Source organism: Ursus maritimus, unplaced genomic scaffold (assembly GCF_017311325.1).
Source record: "Ursus maritimus isolate PB19 unplaced genomic scaffold, ASM1731132v1 scaffold_17, whole genome shotgun sequence".
Classification (NCBI taxonomy): domain Eukaryota; kingdom Metazoa; phylum Chordata; class Mammalia; order Carnivora; family Ursidae; genus Ursus; species Ursus maritimus.
The window spans coordinates 54,898,342-54,915,666 of NW_024424119.1; the positions used below are offsets into that span (position 1 = coordinate 54,898,342).

Consider the following 17,325-nt stretch of genomic DNA (forward strand, 5'->3'; position numbering starts at 1 on the left):
CGCGCGGCGCAGCGAGCGGGTGGGGCGGGGGTGCCGGCCCCCAGGCCGCCGGCGCGCGAAAATGTTGGAGATCTGCTTGAAGTTGGTGGGCTGCAAATCCAAGAAGGGGCTTTCTTCGTCGTCCAGCTGTTACCTGGAAGGTAAGCGCCGGCGCGGAGCGGGTCAGGGCGGCCGCGGGGCCGCGGGCCGGGCCTTCCCGGGCCGCGCCCGCCCGCGCGCGCTCCCTCCTCTCTCTCCCTAGCCCTCCCTTCCCTTTCCCTTTCTCTCCCTTCCTCGCTCTTTCTCTGTCTTTCCTGAGACCGCGCCTGGGAGCTGCAGGCGGAGCGGGAGGGTGCGGGGCTCCGGTCCCCGCGCCCTCACCCCGGGAGAGCCCACGCCGGGATGGCGGTGTCGCCGGACCCCCAGCCGCGGGGCTCTCCCAAGAAAGTTTGAGAAAGCGAACTTTACAGGCCCGAACGGCCTTGTGAGCCCGCTTTGTGGAATTTCTACCGTTAATTGGAAATTATGTGTCAAAAAGGTCGACCCGTGTTCGTGAAACATGTGATTTTCATTAAGGATCGTGTACAAAGGAACACGGCTCTACCATTTATGGATACAGAATTTCGAGCGATCTTTCTACCCCGCACCCCACGCTGACAACCCCCAACCCAATGTTATCTGCAGACCACGAAGAGGTCTTAGGAATTCTCCCTTCTCTGGGGGGGGAGGGAAGCGAAATTACAGATTTTAGGAAAGCATCGTCAGTGAGTCCGGAGAGTACTTGGCGGGGGAGGGGGAAACTCGTGTTAGGTTCGCTCTATAAAGCGCAGAGCCAGGAGCTTCTTACTTTTGCCTTCTTTCCGTTCTACTTTCCTTTTCTCACCCCTGTGTGCTTTCTTGTTGTCTTTCCTTTTCTGTGCTAGTAACAACGGAAAAGTGAACTGGGGATGGTGCCTGGTCGTCGTCATTTTGTAGCTTCGAGTGGATGAAATCGATCTGATTTAGGAACTGGTCATCCCAGACGTAATCTTGCTGGCATTTCTCTGTCGTTTTCACTTAGGACTTAAAATAGGAATAGAAACGTAAATCTCATTTTAGAACAAGTAGGATTTTCGCTATAGTGCCATGAAGTTGGAATGTTTTACTTTTTTAAAATGAAGGAGAAATAAACGAAGCCCTCATAAATGGTCTAACCTCTCTTCCTTACAACTTTTTTTTTTTTTTTTTTAACACCCCACAACCTTTAGGGCACCTTTTTTTTCTTTTTGACTTGAGGGCCTGCCTGGAGTCACGTAAACAGCTTAAACCTAAAGCACCAGTGCGGTAGGTGAGACCTGTTTGCCCTTGCTGCCACAGTATGTGTACATCCATCAGTCCCTTTCCCTGTTTGGGATTTTGGGCCTTGGAGCAGGCTCACAAAATCCAGCATTTGGAGGGAGGAGAAGGTTTATTTGTCCCTAAAAGTTGGCATCTGAAGCAGCCAAAATCATCTTCAGTTAATCCGTCGCTTATTTTCCAAGTTGCTCGAAATTCTGAACACATTCTCATTTACATCTGTATCGAGTTAGTGTTAGGCATTATCATCTCCATTTTGCAGATGGACGCCTTCGGCAGAGTAGATGAACGGGCTTTTGTAGCTGCAGAGCTGCAGGAAAGTTTAGGTCACAGCAGGGCTGTGATATTGTTTTGTTTTCTCGGGGTAAACTGGAGATTTAGTGTGTACCTGGCTGCTTTAATTATTGGGGTTTGGAGGGGAGTCTAATCCTAAATGTCTTATTCCATCCTGTTTTGAAATAACGTAGCCTCCGGAGTCTCAAAAAACCCCCAGCTCTAGTACCACAGACTCTTGGGTCAAGGCTATGTCTAGGAAGGAGTCACTATAGGAATTCTCTCTTCTTACTGAGTTTCCCTTACTTTGCTGGTGTATTTAATGGGAGAAAGTAAATGGAATTATTGTTTTGTAAGTGGAGAGAATTTAACAAACCTCAGTGACCGTTTCTTGAAGACTGGATGTGCTATTAGGCTCTTGGGAAAAACAGTTGCCAACATCTGGATAAGTAATCCAGCCTTTCCGTTTTTACTGACATCCTAAATCAATCAATCAGTGTTTATTGACACCCACTCGGGGCTCAGGCAGTTCAGGGCACAGAGAGAATTGAATATGGTCAAGTTTTCCATGCTGTCAAAGAGAGTTCAGCCTTGAACGCAACTTGATCACGCATCTACTTGGTACCCAGGCCTTGCTGTCAAAGAAACAATTAAATGTCAAGCTCTGTTTTGGCATTCTGTATAATTTAGTGTCCTTGTTTCTGATGATGGCCCTGTGGTTGTTTCCACTTTATAGGTGAAGATTCTAAGGCACCAAAAGATGAGGAAACTTGCCTGAGGTCACAGAGCTAGCAAGTGGTGGTGTGGGGATTTGAACCCATGCTGTCTGGCTCCAAAGAGCCCGGTTTTAGCTGTTCTGTGCTTTACTAACTGTGACTGTGACCTTTGGCACTCTCTGTGAACGTTCAAATAGTGTCTTCAAGAAACACTCGAATGCCTGAAATAGGGTATTTTTTTCTTTTCTAGAAAACTAATACTGATAAAAATGATTATCAGAAGTAAAAATTTTAAACGTATATTAGAAGAGCTGTACATGATAAAATTGTAAGACTATTTTGTGAAAAGTAATTGTGTCTCCTATCTAGTTTCCCTGTACCCAGAGGCAATCACTCAGAGTTTCTCGTGTATCCTTCTGGGAATACTCTATGCATATAATAAGTATTTATAGCATTTGAGTTTTGTGTTCCAACTCTGTCAAAATGTATGTTTTGCTAGCATCTTTCACCATGACCACATTTAGCTTTACAACCTAGGTCTACTTCAAACACTGAATTTTCTGATTATTTCTTCTCCCTAGAGATGTGGAAGAAGACATGAACACTAGCCATTTGAATTTGCTTTTTTCCCAGTGTTCTTTGTTCATGTTTGTACTTGTATACGTTGTGCGTGACTGTTGTACATGGATATGTAGTTCTGTAGTGTGGGATCAAAATTTAATGTCTTGTGAAGTGAACTCTTCTTGAACTTTGTAAATTTATTTTAAGGGCCCGCTTTTAAATGCTTCTTTTCATCAGTTAACTTTCTGGCGAATGCTTTATGTGGTGCCAGCCACACAGATACACTGTTAGAACTTCTGCTTCAGAGCAGCTCATGCTCTCTTTCTAAATACTCTCTCCTGAGGTCATCACATGCTTCCCTTGTTTAGTAACAAAGAAAGTGTGAGGCTTTTTCAGGAACCTAATAGAAAGCCAGCCAGTCCTCTCGTTTGAGGTTACATTAAAACTGTTGAGCATTTCTGCTGTGACAGGCCTGGGCACTAAGCACTTCCTACACATCCTCACTTCATTCTCACACTGACGCTGTGGGGTTTCTAGAAGAGGGGGGGAGGGGCCCCAGTTCACTTTGGTTGGAACTACTTCTGAATTTGGAGTCAGGAGATCCCAGTTTTTGTCTGATCCCTGGGCTTTTCTGCTTCCTTCCTTACCTCTGAGTCGGAAAGAGCAAACATCCTCTGTCCAGCCCACCTTAGCGGATTGTTTTGAGGATCTAGGAGATGATTCCAGTGATAGTTTTGAAACCAATAAAATGCTAAATATGTGTGTTTATGCTGACATGCAGTTCCTTTGAGCTGTCCCTTAGTCCAGATGGTTCTGTGGTAAGGGTATTGCGGAAGTCCCAGGCTCATGCGAGGCACGTGGCTGCAGAGCCAGGGGCCTGGGCCTGGTTGTCAGCCGTGCTTGCCTGCTGATCTGAGGCGTGTTGTTTTCTGAGCTTCAGTGTTCTCGTTTCTAAAATACAACTCGTAGTAGTCCCTGCCTTGTAGAGTTGGGAGATTTGCGTGAGAGATTTCATTTAAATCGTTCAGCACAGAGCCTTGCACAGAGCAAGATGTCATAGCACGTTAGCTGTTATTTTAAACAAATATTTAGCAGTCTAAAATGCTGGCATTGCCAATTTCTCCATTGGCTGAAGTCATGATAGAAATGAGCTGAACCTACCTGTAGTTTTTCTTGTTAACAGAAGTTTGTTTCCAAGTTTGCTTTGATGCACAGAATTAATACTTCCTGTCATTGGTTTTAAGAAAAAGTATCTTCCCTTTCTCTAATCCTTTCTCTCTCTCTCTCTCTTTCTCTGTCTCTCTTTTTTGGTAAATTTCATTTACATAATCTCTACATCCAACATGGGGCTAGAACTCAAAACCATGAGGTCAAGAGTCATATATGTTCTTCTCACTGAGCCAGCCAACCGTGCCCCCCCTCTGATCCTTTCTTATGACCATGGTGAATGTTTTAATTGTGGAAGAAGAAATCCCATTGGTTCATGATTGGCATCTTACTCTCTCCAGAGGCAGTATTTCCACAGCTCCAAATACGTGAAAACTGAACATCTCATACTACTCATTACCTTGTTCTAAAATCATCATAATTTTGCCAGTATAATCACTGATCTGAAATAGAAACCGGAAAAATTGTCTACGGATAAGCTTAAAAATATATAACAACGTCGTACAACATGATGACTGTAGTTAACTGTACTGTACTGTATATTTGAAAGTTGCTAAGAGAGGAGATCTTAAAAGTTGTCGTCATAAGGAAAAAATTTGCAACTCTGTGGTGATGGATGTTAACTTGTGGTAACTGATCATTTCACATTATTGGTATGTATCAAGTCATTATGTTGTACACCTAAAATTTATACAATGTTTTATGTCAATCATATCTCAATAAAACTGGAAAAGATAAAATAAAAAGATATATACAATAAGAACTAAAGATCAAATGGGATATTGGAAGAATTTCACTTTTCCTGTGTAATAGTGGATCATAACTAAACACACTGAAAGATTTATAAAATAATTTTTTTAAACTTTTTTTTTAATGGAAAAGTCTAAGTCTATAAAGAAAGCAGATAGCCCACTGAACTCCTTGTACCCATACCCAGCTGTAACAAAAACCAAATTATGGTCAATCTTAAATTGCTATCAGTGCAACTAACAGAGCATCACTCTTGTAATCTGAAGGTCCTCAGTTCGAGCCTCTGAGAGGGCAGATTAAGTCACTTCTCATAGTCAGCTGTCCCAAGGTTACGTTGGTTAAAAAAAGAACACAAAGCACATTATGGTCAGTCTTGTTTTCTTGCCTAGTGAAGTTATAGGTCCAAAGACATTTGGGAAAATAGCTTGCTAATTATCGACATTTGAGAGTCTAACTTTGCCCTCGGATGATGAGAGTTGTTATTCTCTGAAGTTGGCTCTCAGATCCTTCTTTCTTAACCCACACCGTAGGTACTTTATTATACTGTGTTGGGTGGTGGGGACAGGGAAGACAGACAGACAGACAGATGAAGGAGACAGAGAAGCAGGTGGGAATTAAGGAGGAGAGGGAGGCAGAGAAAGGCTGAGACCAGAAAGAGAGAACACAGACGAGAAGGGGTGTGGGGGACAGGGGACAGAGGGAGGATGGCCGGAGGTAGGCAGAGGAAGAGACCCAGAGGGGAGAAAGGAAAAAAGCCAGATCCTGAAAGAGCAAGAAGTACAAGAGACTGAGTGGGAGCCACGCAGGCTGGTGGACAGACTGGGGCATGGGAAGCTGAGGGAGAGGCGGAGGAGTAACCTCACCTCTGCTTCCACTGCCCGGCCTCTCAGACAGTCATGAGAGGGTCTGCTGAGTAGGCTCATGGGGGTTCAGGGCAGATGCAGTGCTTGGCACAGTCCTGGCACTCAGTAAGTGACCCATCAGTACCAGCTGTTATTCTATCACACGCAGTTCGTAAACTTGAACCTCATTGCTCTGAAATTCTCTTTAAAGACCTAATCCTAATCAGTCTTACCAGTCCTTAAATGCAACTAGTAGCACTGTACATTGCATATCTTAAAATTGATTTTAAAGGTGGGCCGTGGATAGAATTAGCCATTGCATTTTGGAACTCAGATACCTTTTTTTGGTCACGTTCACTCACTGAGATTAGCAATAGGAATAGTGATGGCTAACGAGACTTCCTGGGGATATTACTTGCCATTGGGTAGCCCCTTTACTTCAGTGAGTTGGGCCTAAACTGACCCAGGAGTCCCGATGACCCTTTCAGGGAGAACAGGAAATGTGAAATGAGGGCTTTCAAACCATCCGAGGCCTGGCAGGCAGACGGGGAGGCTTCCAGTCTGCTGCAAATGGCCTGTGACAGAATAAAAATGCTTCTCTGGTGCTTCTCTGGTTAGCGGGCTCACTGCAGACAGTTCAAATCTGGGCCAGTGCAGGGATTCGGGGCACCGTTCCTCCCCCTCAGACAGAACGAACGTGTGTGGAGGTGCCGTCTGCCTGTTCCGGGTCTATAACCAATCCTGTTTCTTTTGAAAGCACAGAGCAATGGACTTTCATGTTGCACCTTGTTTTAGGATCTTGACCATGGTTTACATTCCATTAAAAAAATTACCGCATTTCCGAGATCTTTACAAAAGCTTCCCTGGTGAAGTGCCTTTTCTTTTCATCCTGCTGTCTTTCTGCGGTTCTTACTGCGGGTTAACAGATAATTAAGGTGCACTGTTCCGTCATGACTTAGTATTTTACCTTGTTGCTGAAGACGAGTGCAGGGCGTTCTGTGCACCGGCTGGCTGGAAGAAACACCCCGTGGTGCCGTGTGCCCTGCCTTGCACTGCGCTCTGCCCCAGAGATCTCGTTATTGTGGGGACAATAAGAAATGAGGGGGTGCTTGCCCTGTAGTGCAGGGCCCGGAGGTCAGGTCCCACACTTGGCATTTGTGCAGATATTCTCTGCATGCAGTGTGCGTGGAGTCCTCCTGACAGCCCGGCTAGGTAGATACCATTGTTGCCCTGTTGTGCAACTGGGAAACTGAGGCTGGGAAAGTGATGACTCCAAGACATGGTGGACTGAGATTTAAACAAGGCTTGTCCACCCTGGACCCCAGGCTGACAGAACCTTCCCGATGAGATGAAGGGGAAGTAATCAATTGGGGGTGAGGCGGTAGGGAGGAGGAAGGACCAGTCAGGCTCAGTAGAGGTAGGTGAGGTCAGGAGGATGGGGAGTGGGAAGTAAAACCCACTTGTCAGGGTACATACAAGATGAGGCAGCCACAAGGTTTGTGTGGGGGAAGCCACCAGAGGTTTGGGGAGGTTGGAATGGGGAGCTAAGAGCTGTGGGAGAAGCTAGCCCCAGACCAGCCCCTGAAGGGCTTTCTGGGCCCGCTTCAAGAGCTCAGACTTCTCCTGCATTGGTAGTAGTAATGACAACCCCAACCATCTTTTGAGGGCCTGTTACCTGCTAGGAGCAGTGTCTTCCATGTTATCTGTACAACTGCCGATGACCCTGTAAGGCACCTGACCGCTCTGTTCTTTGTGTTGCCACAGGCAACCCTGCTGGTAAATAGTGGCCTACCAGGGACAGGCAGGGCCATCCTGGGCTTTCTCTTCTGCCCCTACCAGCAGCCGTCTCCATGGGATGTTAACAGGAGAGCCACTTGGTCAGACTTGCATTTTAGAAAGACCCCTCTGGTGGCAGTGTGGAGGCAGAATGGAGCGGGGCAGGTCGAAGCGGGGAAACCAGTCTGGGGTGTGGTGAGGCAAGGATAGGATTGGACCGGTCAGGGAGATTTAGCAGGAGAAGTGGCCACAGTGTGGGTGTAAACTTAGCTAGGATAAGGTGGGGGAGGGGTGAGCATCGTGTTTAGAGTGGTTTGAAGATGGTGGGGTGTCCTTTTATGTAGGTCGTTATTCTTCATCTCCAGAACTGTAGGCTTCTTTGACGACAGGATCTTAGAAGGTGATAGAGAGGGTTTGTTTTTATTTTATAAAAAATAGAAGGAGTGGACTGTACCTTTCAGAAAGGTTTAATATTTGGACTGCCGATAGAGACAGAGGTTAGCATGGAGAATTCTGTTTTCTAAACTTGACTGGCTAGGAACATTATAATGTAAACAGATTCCAGGGGAAATATTTAAACCTTGGTCTAATTTAAATAACTTTATTTTTTACTCTCTATTTTTTTTTTTAAGATTTTATTTATTTATGTGACAGAGAGACAGCCAGCGAGAGAGGGAACACAAGCAGGGGGAGTGGGAGAGGAAGAAGCAGGCTCCCAGCGGAGGAGCCTGATGTGGGGCTCGATCCCAGATCGCCGGGATCACGCCCTGAGCCGAAGGCAGACGCTTAACGACTGCGCTACCCAGGTGCCCCTACTCTCTATTTTTTTAAAGGAGGTTTCTCTGGAAACCTATTTAACTTATTGCCTATAATGCCCATAAGTGGGAAGTGATAAAACTGCATTTATTTAAAAAGAGAGTTGCATAATTTGGACTTCTCACTAATTTATAGCAGCCTCTTTTCTAGGCCCCTCTCCCTGTCAGATTACTGGGGTTCTATTGAACCACATCTGTAGTGTAGGAGTTGTTAACCTGGAAATCCCTTGGGGTCTGGGATAGAATTGGGCTCCATGTCCTTGGATGGGGAAATATTAGAACTTTATTTCACCAACCTCTAACTGAAAATTAGTGTTTCATTTTTTTAAGAATGTAGGTAACATAGCTCAGTAATATTAGCAGGTACTTGTGATTTTGTTACCGGTAGAAATCAGGCATTTTTGTCATCTAACAGTTGTGATTCTTGCTTACACATATCACTACTTTGAAATGACAGTAGTTGCTCCTAGATCTTGTCATTTAATGTGTAAATAAAGAAGCATGTATTTAATGTATAAATAAAGAGGCACTGTATCACACATTAATTTTTCTTAAAGATTATGAGGACTGTTTCAGTGCAGTTATTCTCCTTTGCGATCTCAGCATTTGCAGACTTTCTTCCAAGGCATACCCAGACGTCACTAGAGGGCCCACAGCACAGCGCAGATGAAGACCTCTCCCTTAGTAGCCTCAGTGTGTCCGGCTAGCCTTGGACCCCTGCCTTAGTCCTGCTTCCCTTGCTAAGCCAGGTCTTGTTCAGGATCCACATCCTTCCTGATGCCAGTGAGCTCGCCCCTTCACAACTCCTGGCCCTCAGCGTCTGTGTTCTTATAAATTAATCCACAGGGCAGTGCCTGTCTTCTATTTGACTTTTGCTGTTGAGGCCATGTACATTTTCATTAGCTGTGTTCTTCCCACAAGGAGCAGAGGCCATGTGGCGATTCTTTGCGTCATTGCCACCTTGCCTACCCCTGCTCCCCAGCAGCTAACGCTATGTTTGGGGTGCCGGGAAAATTTTGTTGAGTGTGAAGTTAAGGCCAAGGCTGTATTCAACTAAGCTCGTTTCTTAAATAATTTTAACCTCTCTGGGTGAGGGTGTAAATTACAAAATAAAGGACCATGTAGAATGTAGATAAAATGATTTTCGTCAAGTTCAAATTTCGTCAAGCTCATATTATGAGAAGTTGTATGAGACTCTTGTATACTGACTTGAGAATAGTCTGCGCATGATCTCATCAGTTGGAACCGAGTCTGAAATAAAACACGAAGCCTTCCCTCTTTTTTGAGGGATCTGTTTTATAGATTTCTGAATTACAGAGATTCCTTGAACTGGAGGGTAACAGTGAAAGGCTCACAAAGGAAATAAGAAGAAAGCAGCAAGGGTTTAAATAATTGAAATCGAGCTAAAGTAAGGGGAATGTTTATCATGCTGGACAGGCCCTCTCCTCCTCCCCCACACCCCCACCCTGAAGGGCCCCGGGCACAGTGTGGGCTGCTCTGTACTAGGTGGGGACGGGGGGCCGGAGCACCTACAGGCTGGTGGGAAGCTTCTCAGGGCTGTTTTTCCCAGAGGTGAAATCTCCCCTCCCGTTGGGACTGTGAAGTAGCCTCAAGGCCCCTGGAGTTCACAAACATTCTACCTCTCTTCCTGTTGGCCCACAGAAGGTGTTCAGGGGCAGCCACTGGAAGTCTAGACCAGATAGGCCATATTGGAGAATCTTTCGTGAACATTTCTGATCAGCGACACACAACTCTAAGAAAGGATTATTTTCATATAAAACTATCTTTAAATTGTACTTTAAGGACCCGAGCCATTTTTTAGACTACCGTCGAAGTAAGTTAAGGACGCACAGGCCCAGTGAATTTTGTGGCATTATTCTTACTGGATTTTTAAACAGTTTGATATTCTCATGGTTAAAGCCGTAGCTTTTTGGAGGCTATTTTATTTTATTTTTATTTATTTGAGAGGGGCAGGGAGAAACAGACTCCCTGCTGAGCAGAGAGCCCAACACAGATGGGGCTGACACGCGGCTCCACCCTGAGATCCTGACCTGAGCCTGAGATCCTGACCTGAGCCTAAGGCAGATGTTAACCGACTGAGCCACCCAGGCACCCCTGGAGGCTTTTTTTTTTTTTTTTTAAGCTGTCACCATTCTTGGTGCTCAACTGGCTAATTAATAATGATGTTGCCTGAGTTTTATGGGTGAGTGGAAGCCTTTTCATGAACAGTATAGTGAAATAATAACAAAAGGGTCTCAAAAGGGGTGAGAGGCACTTTTGAAGATAGGAATCTTAAATAGATTTAAAATATGACTCAGAAGGGATGCGACAGAAAATGTTCATTGAAAAAAGTAAGAATAATAGCAGATGCTGACATTTCTCTCCCAAGACTTAACAATAGCCAAAAGACCCACTGGAAGAACAGAAGAGGGGAGCTGTTTGGGGCATCTCTTTTGAATGAAGCCTCGGGGCTTCTTCAGGGGTCTAACTTCCTGACCTCGGGCCTGGCAGAAAGTCCCTGCGTGAAGCCAGGAAGGCTGAAGAACATTCTGCAGTTGGCCTTGTAAGCTGTGATCATTTTTAAGGTTGACGAGCATAGTTCACTATGAAATGAAGCAAGGAACTTGGCATTTATACATTGTGAGTCAATTTTGACATCAGCCTGGATTGGGACTTAACTGGAAGGTTTTGGTGTTGGGCTGTGGCTGCACTTCAGCGTCTCGATCCAGAGGCATGCATGAGCAATACTTCCCTTTGGGCTTTGGCCATTAATTTGTGGAATGGAGCAAGAACTGGAGAGGAAAATCGAGAGACTGCCTTGGATTTCCTGACCTCCTGTTGAATCAAAAAGCAGTGGGAGGCCCTTTCCTTCCTGACAGAGGGCTCATCCCCTCGCATGAAATTCTCAGCAGCGGTCTCCATGTTAGGGACAGTCCCTCCTCATCCCGACTTCAAATCCGCAGGCACCCCTGGGCGAGTATCGGCCTTCTGCCTCGTCCAGGTGTTTTCCAGGCCACTTCCCCTGATTATGTAACTTTGATCAAATCCAGATGCTGCAGAATGTTTGATAGAAGAGGTCAAATGGCACTGGAGAAGAAAAGCATTTCTGTATTCATGACTTTGGTTTAATTTCCTGTGTGGGCCGGGTCTGCCAGAGTTGTGTGCTCATGGCCGCGAGGTCGGGACTCCAGAGGGAAGCGCACAAATGTTTTTTCAGGACAACTCGAGGAGATTCCTCCTCCCCCACAGTTCTTTTTCAGGTTAGATTATCAATTAGGGAAATGTCAGCTGGCTCCTGTTTATGATGGCAGTTTCTTTATTTTTGTAATTGTTTTCTGAATTATAAAAAACAATCCCCATTCATTGTGAGAAGTAGGCCATAATATAGAAGAGAATAAAGGAAATGTTTGTAATCCCACCACCCCGTGTTAACTACTCTTAATGGCACTCTTAACACACCACCCCATGTTCATAACTGCTGTTCACATTTTGGTGCGGTTCCTTCTGTACTTTTTTCAGTTTTTACAAAATCGGGATCATGCTGTATGTCACAGGTTGTAATATGAGCACTTAAACAATGCATTATTATGTGTATGTTCCCAAGCCAGTAGCTGTTTTTTCTAAAAATATTTTGGATGGTTTTATGGATATATTCTGTATTATGGATAGACCCCAAGCTAGCTTACCTTCTATTGATAGATATTTTGTACTTTTCTTTTTCTGTGCTGCTATTTAAAAATCAGTATATAGAAATAATTGTGTGGCTCTCAGGATAATTCCTAGAAGTGGATCAAAGGTTATGAAATTATTTAAAGATTCAGTTGGTATTTCTGGTTGCCCTCCTAAAGCGTTATGGCAATTTCTACAGCAACCTCTGGTATTGTATGAGTTACATTTCACTGAAGTCTTACACTGACTTAGCTTCAAGAAAATGTACCTGCCGGGGCTCCTGGGTGGCGCAGTCGTTAAGCGTCTGCCTTCAGCTCAGGGCGTGATCCTGGCATGGGATGAGCCCCACATCAGGCTCCTCCGCTGGGAGCCTGCTTCTTCCTCTCCCACTCCCCCTGCTTGTGTTCCCTCTTTCTGTAGCTGTCTCTCTCATTGTCAAATAAATAAGTAAATCTTTAGAAAGAAAGAAAGGAAGGAAGGAAGGAAGGAAGGAAGGAAGGAAGGGAGGAAGGAAAGAAGGAAAGAAAAGAAAAGAAAAAAGAAAAAATGTACCTGCCAATTTGATGAAGAATTTGCATTTCTTTGATTACAAGCCAGGGCTAATGTGCTTTCCAAGTTTAATGGTAATTTAAATTTTCTGTGAATTGCTTATTCATGGTTTTGGTTCATTTTTCCATAGTGGAGGGATTTATCTTTTCCTGTTGATATGCAAGAGTTCTTTTATGTTAAGAATCCTCAGGCTAATGGTGTTACTTAATATAATGACAATAGAAGTCTTTTGACTCACTTCCACTTAACCAACTTACTAGGTTGACCAGCATGCTTCACTTCCTGTAAAACCCCTGTAAAACCTGCCTACCGAGTGCCCAGGGCCCACTGCCCACCGCCGTCCTCTGCCACTCACTGCTCCAGCCACACCACAAGCCAGTGAGCATTTCTTTCCAGATCTTCAGACACACTTGTTGTTTCATTTACTCAGTTAATATGAAACCAGTGAAATGCAGGTGTAAAAAGAGAATTGTTTCTATAGTATTCAGATGGATGTCTTAGACTCAGTAAAAACATTGCTGCCAGACCAGGTGTGAGTAAGCCAGCTGTAAGCGTTTGGGAGGGACTGTTCTGGGGTCACAGAGATAAAAACCCAAGTTCTCCCTCGGCCTGCAGGGAACCGAGGCTGGAAGCCAGATGATGGGGACAAGCTCTGACTCTCATCACATACCCACCCCGGAGAGGGCAGGCCTTGTCCCTGCAGTCAAGGCCAGCAAACCAACGCACATTCAGGTGGGGGTGGTAGATCACACGTTTTAATAAAAAAAAAAATTCTCTGCCTTAACTGGCTTTATTTGGTTAATTGATCGATCCTTGATCACGATGGTGCTAGGCATGCTTTTAGATCCCATGTAAAATACTCAAAACAATGGGGGCCTAACCCATCACTAAGGCTTTTCTACACTCTAGGAAGTGACAGTGTTACAGACCCTCTTCCTTGAATTTCTCTTTGTCCTTATGATTCATAAAGTGAGATTACCAAACATAGTAATGACATAATTTGGGATTTACTCTTTCAGCAAAAATAATTCCTGAAGGTTTACTTCAGTCAGTAGTGTAAAAGCTAGAATTGAAAGACCCTTGTTAGGGTGCCTGGGTGGCTCAGTCGGTTAAGCATCTGGCTTTGGCTCAGGTCATGATCGCACGGTCCTGGGATCGAGCCCTGCATTGGGTTCCCTACTCAATGGGGAGCCTGCTTCTCCCTCTCCCTCTGCCGCCCCCTCCCCATGTTCTCTCTAGCTCTATCTCAAATAAATAAAATCTTAACTATGTTGTATCAGTTTATTCCAAAGAGGTATTTTAAAGAAATCCAATTTCTGAAATTTTTCCATTCATGTTTCTGTAAGGTTAGCCTCATCCCTCAGATGTCTTAGGTGTCTCCAGTGGTTTGTTTTGTTTTGTTTGTTTTGGGAAGTGAATACTGCAGAATCAGGGCCATCCCCGAGATGGGTGTTATTGCCCAAGAAAAGATGTTTGGGGGTTCTCTAAATCCATAAAGAGTGAACATTTAAATAATTTTTAACATTTTTATTTTTTTAAAAAGATTTATTTATTTGAGAGAGAGAGATTGTAGCCGGGGGAGGGGCAACAGGAGAGGGAGAGAGAGAATCTCAAGCGGACTCCCTGCTGAGTGCAGAGCCTGAGGCGGGGCTTGGTCCCACAACCCTGAGATCATGACCTGAGCTGAAACCAAGAGTCTGACACTCAACCAACTGAGTCGTGCAGGCGCCCCTAAATAATTTTCTTACCATTTGGGTTTGGCTTACACATATGGCAAAATTAGAATTTTCCCCTTTCCCTCCTTTTATAAAGTTTGATTTCTCACTGTAGTTTCCTGAGTAAATGAATATTCAGATTTCAATCCATAATATCCTATGACTGTTAAGACCTTCTTGCCGCCTTCTAAGACTCTGTCTCCTGCTCAGCATGGAGTCTGCTTGTCCCTCTCTGTTCCTCCTTCCACTTGTGTGAGCTCTCTCTCTCCCTCTCTCTCTCTGTCTCAAGTAAATAAATGAAAAAATAAATACATAAAATCTTACAGGAAAAAAGACCTACTTGGAGTACATTTGCTGGCTAAAAAGAACTCTCATGTATATCACAGAAATTCTAGTGAGGTTGAGCATAGTTCAAGAAAAAAAGGAAGAAGAAACTTCCAGAATGAACCATTTGACCCTGTAGTAAACAGTAGCCGTATGTTCTTAACATAAGAGATGTTGATTGGTGTTCAGCTTTTCCAGTCTACTTATATGAAACATGAAGGACTTGATTATTACAGAGTAAAAGAAACTTACTAGTTTTCACAAAGTAAAAGAAATGTAAAGAAGGCCATATTTGAGAGTGGAGAGAGAGCTGGAAGAAAGGGTAGGATATTAATATTCTTATCTTGGGAAGTAAATAGCTGAAGTACACTGTGTATAGCTGGAGAACAAGAAAAAAAGTGTGTACAAGTCTGTTAGTGAGATGCAAAGGTAACTGGTAGAGGTTGGCACAGGAGCCGTGGGGGGAGAGGCGCAGGGGTAAAGCAACCCAGCTTATCCTCAGAGAGACGGAGGGGTTGCCCAAAGCGCAGCTGTTGCCTCTGGGTGTAGAGGAGAGTGGGGTAGAAGGTGTTTGTCCTTCATCATAAGCCCTTCTGTCTTACTTGATTTTTAAATCATGTGCACATATTAACTTTGACGTGTTTTTAAATGTTTTAAAGAAACTTTCATTCTCTGTTATATATAAGCAATGGCAAAGACATATGATGGACTGTTTCCAGTTTTAACTGAGTTCATTTTGTATTAATGAATTTAAAAAGCTAAAGCTATTTAGGAACAGTGATTGCCACCTTGGAATGAAAATACTCAATATTTTTCACAAGGTTTGGGAAGGGAAGAGTCCATTTTTATTTTACCACCTTTCTTAATACAAATTGCATGTAGATGTTAAGAAATGAAATAAATTTAGAAGTGTATAATGATGGAAACAGACTTTTTTTGCTCCTGAGAATAAAACTAATTTTTTCCCCAATTCTTCCTGTTTCTTGTTTCCCCTTTGTCTTCCAGAAGCCCTTCAGAGGCCAGTAGCATCCGACTTTGAGCCCCAAGGTCTTAGTGAAGCAGCTCGTTGGAACTCCAAGGAAAACCTTCTTGCTGGCCCCAGTGAAAATGACCCCAACCTTTTCGTTGCACTGTATGATTTCGTGGCCAGTGGGGACAACACCCTAAGTATAACTAAAGGTAAAAAGGCTGTGGACCGCTGCTGGTGCTTGCAAGAGACAGAAATCAGGGGAAACTGTGGCTTGACTGGCTACCCCTTTGCCTAGTGAAAGAGCAGCCTTAAAGTGTGGAATGCAGAGACATCAAAAAACAAAACAAAAGAAACAAACACCCAGCATTTTTATAAGAGAGCCACTTTTCCTTAGGGAGAAGAGTTCCTATACAGTAGTCCTTAGGAAAAACACAGCATCATAGTGAAAAGAACGCCTGAACCAAACACTGAAAACACTTTTTCTTTTTTTAAAGAATAAGTATTTTTTCCCTAAGAAACTTCCTTATGTTGGGAACAGAACACTTGAGTAAACGTAATAAATTTATGAAAACTCAAGCTCTGTATTTCTCTTATATTCAGTACAAGCAGGAAGCTTCATATATAAATGTATACTCTTCTTATATATACTTATAAATGCATATATTTATGTGGATTTGTTAAAAGGGAAGTAGGTATTTAGGAATTTGGAGATTTTCAGTAATCCTGTAAGACCAAATGGGAATAAACAAAGCCAGCCTTTAAAAGCTGATGTCTGATTTGATTCTCTTCTAAGGTGAAAAGCTCCGGGTTTTAGGCTACAATCACAATGGGGAATGGTGTGAAGCCCAAACCAAAAATGGCCAAGGGTGGGTCCCAAGCAACTACATCACACCAGTCAACAGTCTGGAGAAACATTCCTGGTACCATGGGCCTGTGTCCCGCAACGCGGCCGAGTACCTGCTGAGCAGTGGGATCAACGGCAGCTTCTTGGTCCGAGAGAGCGAGAGCAGTCCTGGCCAGAGGTCCATCTCGCTGAGATACGAAGGGAGGGTGTACCACTACAGGATCAACACTGCTTCCGATGGCAAGGTAGGGAACGCCAGTCGGGGGAGCTGATGGGCTGGGGGGGTGTTAGCCTTTGGCGAGCTCCTGCCGCTGGGGTTGAGAAGTCATCACAACAAATCTCAACTGGGCGGGGGGGGCGCCTGGGTAGCGCAGTCGTTAAAGCGTCTGCCTTCGGCTCAGGGCGTGGTCCCGGTGTACCGGGATCGAGTCCCACATCGGGCTCCTCCGCTATGAGCCTGCTTCTTCCTCTCCCACTCCCCCTGCTGTGTTCCCTCTCTCACTGGCTGTCTCTCTGTCACATAAATAAATAAAATATTTAAAAAAAAAAACCAAAAAAACAAATCTCAACTGGGAAGGTGCTTGAAGGAAACATCTTCAAGTAAACAGCTGGCGTCAATCCGTTAGCCTAGGAAAGACACTCTGTTGAGGACCGATCATGTGGTGTTACAAGTCCAGGGGCCTGGTGTGGCTGTCCACCTGCCCTGCTGGAGTTTTGTTTTGTTGTTAGCTCTTTCATAAGGTGGTGGGAATACCTGCTAGGTATTCTACATTACATTAAAAATTCTCGTATTGTGAGAGTAATTCATCTTCAGGGAGTAAACTTACAATAATAGATGGATTTTTTAAAGTAAAAGACCACCTTAATAGCACTTCCCCAAAATAATTCTGGTACATGGCGTTCTTCCCGTAAATAAAGCCACATTTGTTTATGTGTGTCTGCATACGTTTACGTACATACAGTACACACAGTTTTTAAACACAAATGACGGGACGCCTGGGTGGCTCAGTCGTGAAGCGTCTGCCTTCGGCTCCCAGCGT

The 17,325-nt window shown here is 44.3% G+C and overlaps 1 protein-coding gene across 1 annotated transcript in view; it reads left to right on the forward strand.

Moving 5' to 3' along the window:
* Window positions 1-47: 47 nt before the first annotated feature.
* Window positions 48-17,325, forward strand: part of ABL1 (ABL proto-oncogene 1, non-receptor tyrosine kinase) — a 46,489-nt gene continuing 29,211 nt past the window's right edge. The window contains exons 1-3 of the mRNA XM_040632075.1: window positions 48-140; window positions 15,477-15,650; window positions 16,235-16,530. Of these exons, the coding sequence (XP_040488009.1) occupies window positions 62-140; window positions 15,477-15,650; window positions 16,235-16,530 (549 nt within the window). The 5' untranslated portion in view covers window positions 48-61. The remainder of the gene's footprint in view (window positions 141-15,476; window positions 15,651-16,234; window positions 16,531-17,325) is intronic.